At 58.3% G+C, this 7,775-nt stretch overlaps 1 protein-coding gene across 2 annotated transcripts; it reads left to right on the forward strand.

Moving 5' to 3' along the window:
* Positions 1 to 1,024: 1,024 nt before the first annotated feature.
* On the forward strand, positions 1,025 to 7,525 carry ADAD2 (adenosine deaminase domain containing 2). Of its 2 annotated transcripts, none has more exons than XR_011538553.1 (11): positions 1,025 to 1,426; positions 1,536 to 1,679; positions 4,817 to 4,957; positions 5,309 to 5,356; positions 5,445 to 5,570; positions 5,652 to 5,802; positions 5,885 to 6,052; positions 6,177 to 6,406; positions 6,509 to 6,717; positions 7,068 to 7,188; positions 7,273 to 7,525. XR_011538553.1 is itself a non-coding variant. In XM_008530736.2 (11 exons), the coding sequence occupies exons 1-11, from the start codon at positions 1,222 to 1,224 to the stop codon at positions 7,375 to 7,377; spliced, it is 1,683 nt and encodes a 560-aa protein (XP_008528958.2). In that variant the 5' UTR covers positions 1,049 to 1,221; the 3' UTR covers positions 7,378 to 7,525. The 2 variants fall into 2 exon arrangements, 1 of the variants encoding a protein (XP_008528958.2); XM_008530736.2 differs by having other exon boundaries at positions 1,049 to 1,426; positions 6,509 to 6,752.
* The last annotated feature ends 250 nt before the right edge of the window (positions 7,526 to 7,775 follow it).

The following is a 7,775-nucleotide window of genomic DNA, read 5'->3' on the forward strand; positions in this document are numbered from 1 at the left end:
TATATCACCATTTGTTCATGCAAGTTCCTGTTGTTGAGATTTCTGGGTTTGGCGATTCTGTTAAAGTCTCTTTGTGGATGTGTGCAGCCATCATTCCATTTCTGAACACCTGCTGTCCTTTCCCCTCCATCTCCCAGGCCTAATTCCATTCTCTGGCTGGCCTATGCATGAAAAAAACAGGATTCTTCTTCCTGATGCCAATGCTCAAAACATTTGAGAGGTTGAATTTACCCTGCCCGCTACACCTGCTCTTCCGGGTCAAAATTCCCGGTTTCCACCAATTGCTCCTCATATGCCCCAGTATCCACACTGCCACAATCCTGGTCAGCACAGTCAGACCCAAAGGTAGCAATCAGCAGCAGCAACAGCAACAAAGGCGACGAGTCTTACAGCCTGTGCACTGAGTATTGGTCGTTATCCTGTGTCCTAGCTCCTACAAGACTCAGTTCTGTTTTCAGCCCCCTTTGAGCAATTGTGCTGCATCATAGCAGGCCATATGTAAACTGTCTTCATCCCTAACTTCATCATATTTTTGTTATTTCTCCTTCATCCCTAGTCCCTCATCTTAAAGAATTGCTGTCTTGTGGTATTGTTACTCAAAATCCTTTCTGGACAAAAAAGGGGGGGGGGGCGGCAGGGTGCTAAATGGCTAACTTTGGCTAGAGAGCACTTCCGGCTGGCTTCAGAAAGGCTACAGCGAACCTTTTGTAAAGGTAGATCCTAAAGGTTCTGTCGGGCTGCTACATTTGAGAACACCTTCATTTATCAGATGAGGCCCCCCAGGCTCAAGCTGCTAGGGGCGGGCTGGCCTGATGGGGTGTGGTTTGGGGCATCCTAGGACAGGAGCAAAGATGAAGCGCTGGACTCGGGCCCTCAAACCCCGTTCCCTGGCCTTCGCTTGCCTAGGGCAGAGAACAGACAAACCGGACCAACCGCGTCCCTCCCCCAAACCCCATCGCTAAGCCCCGCCCCGGAAGTGGGATGTTGGCCAGGTGACTGCACTATCCACAGCCGGGCTGCTGCCGCCACAAAGACCGTCCTTCCCATTGGCTGGGCGCACTGTCTGCCACAGCTCTGCGGGCTCTCATTGATCAGCGGGGAGGTGGGGCCTAGCTCGCCGTGTGCTGTCTGCCTTGCCGCGTGCTCCTCACGCGGAGCCAGCCGGGCGTGTAAAAGGGCGCCGCGGCGCCAGAACCGGCACCCCGTCCCTGGCGTCCGGCCATGGCTTCAGCAGCCGGCGTGGTCACCAGCTCGGAGGACAGCGGCCGCAGGAAACCCCGCCTGGCGGCGTCGCTGCAGATCAGCCCCGGGCCCAGCTCCAGGAGGCCCCCCGCCAGCCTGGGCCGAGAGCCCTGGGAGCCCGTGCTCGCCCCCAGCGCGGAGGACGATGAGGGGGACGGGCAGTCCCAGGCCTCGGCTGGGGACGGTGGGCCCTGGGCGGGGGCCGGAGTCAAGGAACTGGGGACAGCCCGGGCTTAGGACGGCTTGGGGGGCCGGATGAGGAGGTCCCCGAAGGTCTCTGTCCCACCCCGCAGGGCCCGCCAGGGACTTCCCAACGGCAGCTGGACAGCTGAGCCTGCAGCTCAAAGACCCCCCGCCGGGCCAGGCTGTGGCGGTGCTCGAGCAGTATACGGCCGGCCTGGGCGTCTCCCTGACCTTCCGAGAGGACCAGACGGCAGGTGAGCCCCGGGGCCTGGGGCGGTGGCGCCCCCCGGCTGCCCCAGACGAAGCACGGGGGCTGGGAGCTGGGCCGGAGCCGGGCCCGAGGCGGACCTCGCTGTGAGCAGGTGGGGCTACGCCAGACCTCCAAGAGGCAGGTCACAGCAGGGTGAACAACATCCCCATCTGATACCCCAAAGCGACCCAGCCTTTCAGCTTGCCTTTTTGGAGGGCCAGTTACATGCAATTACAGTTGCCCTGCCAGCATTGGAGATACTTGGGGACCAGCCGGTGACTTGAAGACGTTATCAAAGCCGTTTGCTAATGGCAACACTGCCTAGAGATGTAATCACGTCCTTTCCTCTTTCTCGGTGCACCCTGCCCCCACCCCGGACTGGACAGACACAGACACACACAGCAACACCCCAGGTCCTCAATTCAGGTTCCCAACCTTCAGCCAGCACTTTTCCGGTTTCTAAGGAGATAGGGAGAGAAGCATCCCTCAGGCTGTCGGGAGCCTTTGTAAAGCTACCTGAGAGAACCCCTAATGAATGGCTGAAAAAGAGAGAGTGTATTAAATGTGTGCCTGGGATTCCTGTTAATCAGGGGCGGTGAGACAGCAGGCTCGGAAATGATTGTCGTGAAGGAAAAAGTAAATACTCGCGGATCCCTAGAAACAGGAGGCACAGCTCGCCACACAGGGCCCCACGAGAAAGGACCAGGGTGGTCAGGAGGTAGAAGGGGAGCGGGGAGAGCCCAGCCCAGAGCCTTTATTGGGGTTTCTCAGGAAGGAATGGTTGAGGCAGGCTGAGTAAGTTACAGGGTTGAGTAAGGCAAGACCCTGAGGATGTTTTGGGGTCATAGGGGTGGGTCCTAGTTGTCTGGTACCTGGCCCTGGGGTGGTTTAGGGTCTGGAGGATGTTGGCTCATGTGAGAGTTTGGCAGTTGGGGACTGAGTTCTGGATTGGTTGGTTTCCACATCAAGGCGCACTTGCAGGGGAGTCGTCTGCTGTCTCCAGGAATTAGCCCTGGGAGGAGCCTTCTCTCCAGGATCAAGGCCCCAAAAGCCTGCGCATCAGGAATACAGAAGATAAGGAAATAGAGTCAATGCAGATGATAATAGCTAACATTCATGAGTTCTGGATGACAGGCCAGGCGCTGTCTGCAGGGCTTCAGGCACATTAACTCACCGAGTCTTCACAAGTGTTCCTTAAGGACATGTACAGTACTGTCACCACCATTTTACAGACGGGAAGACTGAGGCCAGAGAGGCCGCAGCTGTGTGGCACAGTGTGAACCCCGGCGGTCTGGCTTCAGAGCCTGAGCTAACCCGCTGGGTTACACTGCCCCTCCCTTCTGCTTACCATTCCCCTTTTTGTTGTTTACATGGGTAGATGTGGTTTTTAGTCGTTTCTTTTTGTTTTTTTATTTTGATGAAATTTCAAAGACTAGTGTGAAAGAACTCCCATGAACTCTCCACTCAGATTCTCCAGGTAACATTTGCCACATTTGCTGTGTGTTTGTGTGTCTCTCTCCCCTCTATATATCTATTTATGTAAAAATATCTAGATTAAGTTTTCCTGAACAATCTGGAAGTTAATTCACCCCTTAAGCACGTCTATGTGTAATTCCTAAGAACAAGGACATTGTCTTATGTAACTATAGTACAGTGATCAAATTTTGGAAATTTAACATTGATGTAATGTTATTACCCCATTACCATTCACATTCAAATTTTGCCACTTGTCCCAGTAATGGCCATTTTTTCTAACCCAGCATGACCGATGGCATTAGGCTGCTGTGCCTCTTAATCTCCTTCTGTCTGAAACACTGCCCAGGTCTCTGCTTGTCTTCAGGATGGTGATGTCCTTGAGGAGGAAAGGCCGGTGGTTTTGTAGACTGTCCTTGCATTTGGGTTTGTCTGTTTCCTCAGGAGGGTTCAGGTTGTGCGTTAGGCAGGAGCGCCTGTGGTGACCCGTGTCCTTGGCCGGACGTCCCGCCAGGAGGACTGGGATCTGTGTGTCCTACCACTGGGGATGTGAGCTGGGAGGACTGACTAGGGTGGCGTCCGCCAGGTGTCTTTGCTTCCCCTTTGTGCTTTGTCAGTCATCCAAGGGGAGCATCTGGAGATGGTGTGACTGTCCTGTTTGCCATGACACTGTAGCATCCTTTGATGGTTGTCACCAGAGTTGATTGTTGCGTGCCAGCTGCCACGTGGGGTTTGCTGACGCCAGCGTTCCTTCCACGTCTACTAGCTGGAATTCTTGATGCTCTTTTAAAATAGCTGAATATCAGGGGCTGGCCCCGTGGCCGAGTGGTTAAGTTCGCGCGCTCCGCTGCAGGCGGCCCAGTGTTTCGTTGGTTCGAATCCTGGGCGCGGACATGACACTGCTCATCAAACCTCGCTGAGGCAGCGTCCCACATACCACAACTAGAAGGACCCACAACGAAGAATATACAACTATGTACTGGGGGGGCTTTGGGGAGAAAAAGGAAAAAATAAAAAAAAAAATCTTTAAAAAAAAAAATAATAAATAAAAATAAAAAAAAAAAATAAAAAAAATAAAATAGCTGAATATCAGTGCTACCGAGGAGTGCTGAAACGTGGGTTCTCTTTGAAAAGGGCAGTCCTTTTGGGAAACAATTTAGCAGCAAGTCCCAGCAAGTCCCGTGAAGTGAAATAATTTTATCCCCTTTGACCAAGTGATCCAAGTTCTAGGATTTTCATCTGTCTCTTGTCTCATAAGTAATACCTGAAAGGACAGTGTTTGGTGGAAGAAACTGTCAAAAGTGGAAAGAACTAGCGCAGTGCGTCTAAGGGGAGGCTGCGGGCTTCATCCTGAGACCAGTGTGGCCCTGGTTGGGTCCTGGCGCCACCTGGGCCTGCTGCCTGCCCTTTGTGTGTCCCCTTTGTAAAATGGGGTCACGTGGACCTATTTCAGAGGGGCTTGTGAGGGTTCTCTGAATGACAATGGGCCTGGCATGCCAAGGCACGCACCAGCGCCCGGTGCAGGAGCAGGCGGGCCATCTCCTTGTCATTCATCAAGGTCGTCCTTGGTGTCAGGAGGAAGCGTAGCTAAGAGCTTCTGTGGCTCAGGTGGGGCGGTGTCGCCAGAGGTGAAGTGCAGGGCGCTACTTCACCGCCCCCCTTCTCCAGGCTGCTGCTCCTCCTTTTCTGTGTGCGCCGAAGTGGATGGGGTGGTCTGCCCCGCAGGCACCGCCAACAGCAAGCTGGAGGCCAAGCAGCAGGCGGCTCGCTCTGCCCTCCGCTACATCCAGAGTCAGCTGGAGAGCCCGGGTAAGGGGGCAGCCCACCTGGTGGCCACGCCCCAGCTGGGGATGCCAGAGCCCCACCTCTGTGCGTGTGAGCATGTGGGTGGGCAGGGGAGAGGCCTGCAGGACCACCTGGGCCCCAGGGCCTGGCCTGCAGGGAGAGGGGGAGGGAGGTGGGCCTCCTCCTGCCCTCGTGTCCTTCGAAGGCTGCCCAGCCTGGGGCCAGGCTCTGCTAGAGGGGCAGCCCAGGGACTTTTGGTTTCTGGAAGGTGAAAACTTTCCCGCTGCCATTGCCAACTTGTTTGCTTCCCGAAGGACAGAGAGTGGGAGGGTGGACCCTGGCACCTGTGGTGACCCACCCCTTCTCTTTCTTCAGAGCCCCCAGAGCCCCCCAGCAGGCCTCCACTCGCCCCCCTGAGTGTAGGTAGGTGGGCCCTGTTGCTCTGCCCCCTGTGGTGAGGGGAGGGGCACAGCCTTGGGGCCCCTACCTCTGCCCTCTCCCCCACGTGCAGAGAACATCCTGACCCACGAGCAGCGCTGCGCAGCCGTGGTCAGCGCTGGCTTTGACCGGCTGGTGGACAGGGCCTCACTGTACCAGGCCTGTAAAGGGACTGTCGCTGCTGTCATCCTGGAGAGAGGTAGGGTTTACCCTGCCCACCCCGCCCCTGCCGAAGGCCCCTCGCCTTAAGCCGTAACATCTCTGCCCCCTCCCCTCACAGAGGTCCCCGGTGCCAGGGGCCACACCAAGGAGATCTACGAGCTGGTAGCGCTGGGCACAGGTGGCAGCAGCTGTGCCGGCTGGCTGGAGTTCTCAGGCCGGCAGCTCCATGACTGCCACGGTGTGGTCATTGCCCGCCGGGCCCTGCTGAGGTGAGGGCGGGTGGCCGGCGCACTGCCACAGCCCAGGCTGGACGTGGCAGCCCCCAGCTGCTCCTCCACCCGTCTCTCCCAGGTTCTTGTTCCGGCAGCTCCTACTGGCGACACAGGGCGGCCCCAAGGGCAAGGAGCGGTCTGTGCTGGCCCCCCAGCCTGGGCCCGGGCCCCCCTTCACCCTCAAGCCTGGGATCTTCCTGCACCTCTATGTCAGCAACACCCCCAAGGGAGCTGCCCACGACATCTAGTATGTAGGGAGCCCTGATGGGTCCCTTAGTTTGGCCGACGGGGAAGGGCAGTGCAGGCTGGGGTCAGGAGAGTGACCCTGACTCTCGTGTCCCACGTCCTACTCCCCTCGCCTGCCTCTGCAGCTTCCCGCCATCGTCCAAGGGCAGTCTCCTGCACAGTCCGCCCTTCCGCCTGCAGGCCCACGTCCGCGGGGAGCTGAAGCCCGTTTGCTACGTGGCGCCCGCGCTCCGTGACACCCACGTGAGCTGCCTCTCGGCCAGTGACAAGCTGGCACGCTGGGCTGTGCTGGGGCTGGGCGGCGCCCTGCTCGCCCACTTCCTCCCTCCCCTCTACGCCACCAGCCTTGTCCTGGGTGAGGGTCTAGCGGGGCTGGAGGGTGGAAAGCGGCTCTGGGTGGTGGGTGGGAGAGGGTGGCAGAGACCCCGACCTTGTCCTGTGCTTTCTGCCCCCACAGCTGACCCTTGCCACGACCCCCCAACTCTGAGCAGCGCCATCCACACCCGGCCCAGCCTGGAGAGCGTCTTGGGGCCAGGCCTGCCCCGTCCCTACGCCCGGACCACGCTGCACCTGTTTTCGGGCCCCCCTGTGGCCCCTTCTGACCCCACCCCCAACACCTGCCACGGCTTGAGCCTCAATTGGAGCCTGGGGGACCCCGACATCGAGGTTGTGGATGTGGCCACCGGGCGTGTGAAGGCTGAGTGAGAAGGGCCTGTGTGCGGGCTGGAGAGGGGCCCAGCAGTGAGGGGTCCCAGTTTCCCTGCCTGGGGGTGAGAGGGAGCATCAGGCTCCAGGGGGGTTCTGATCCCAGCTCAGCCTCTTAGCAACTCTGGGACTGTGGCCGGTGCTTCTGTCAGCCACCCTGTGACACCCCCTAAGATTGTCACAAGTGAAAGGAGGTGGTGGGAGGGCAGTGGTGTCAGCCTGTGAGTTGGTTCCCTTTTTCTCTCCCCTGATCCTCACGTCCTTTCTCTCCATTGTCCTTTCTCTCCATTGTCCTTTCTCTCCATCGCCAGTGCTGTCCTCGGGCCTCCCTCCCGCCTCTGTAAGGCAGCTTTTCTCTGGGCCTTCCGCCAGGCTGCCCGAGCTCTCGGGAAGTCCCACCTCCTGGCCTTGAAGACCTACGAGGCAGCCAAGGTCAGCTCCTTCCCTCCCCGCCAGCCGTCTTCCTCCTGCACCCCCCAGCGAGCACCCTCTCCACCTGCTCTTCTCCTGCCCTAGGCTGGGCCCTACCAGGAGGCTCGCCGGCAGTTGTCTCTCCTGCTAGACCAGCAGGGCCTGGGGGCTTGGCCCTCCAAGCCATTGGTGGGCAAATTCCGGAACTGAAACAGACCTCCAGGGGGCCGAGGTCCCTGCACTGAGGTGGGCCCCACTGGAGGAGTGCCACTTCTACGGGGTGGGAGGGGAACGGGGGGTGACGGTGGGGGGGATGCTGCTGCACATTTGGGCTTGAATAAAGAAGGTGTTTCTGGTGCTTCTATGTGTGCTTGGCTTTTGGAGGAGGAGCAGGTAGCGATGGGCTGTTGGCCAGATCCCTGTCTCACAGAGTCACTTTGTTAGTGCCTCCAGCCTGTGTGCTCCGGGGGAGGCTGTGCTGTGTGGTGTGTGTGGGGCCAGGCTGTCAGCAGCGAGTGTGGGAACATCTCCTCTCTGGGCGTGATGGGGGCTACTGTGTCCCTTCCTTTCCTGGGGCTGGGACCTGGCAGAAGTGTTGAGGAGGGTGG

The sequence above is a fragment of the Equus przewalskii genome, chromosome 3 (assembly GCF_037783145.1).
Source record: "Equus przewalskii isolate Varuska chromosome 3, EquPr2, whole genome shotgun sequence".
NCBI lineage: Eukaryota > Metazoa > Chordata > Mammalia > Perissodactyla > Equidae > Equus > Equus przewalskii.

What these genes read in the sequence shown, in the direction of transcription:
- ADAD2 (XM_008530736.2), top strand. Translation starts at nt 1,222, where the DNA reads ATGGCTTCAGCAGCCGGCGTGGTCACCAGCTCGGAGGACAGCGGCCGC. An exon ending in ACTCGCCCCCCTGAGTGTAG is followed by an intron (nt 5,357 to 5,444) that starts GTAGGTGGGCCC and finishes CCCCACGTGCAG; the next exon opens with AGAACATCCTGACCCACGAG. An exon ending in GCCCGCCGGGCCCTGCTGAG is followed by an intron (nt 5,803 to 5,884) that starts GTGAGGGCGGGT and finishes CGTCTCTCCCAG; the next exon opens with GTTCTTGTTCCGGCAGCTCC.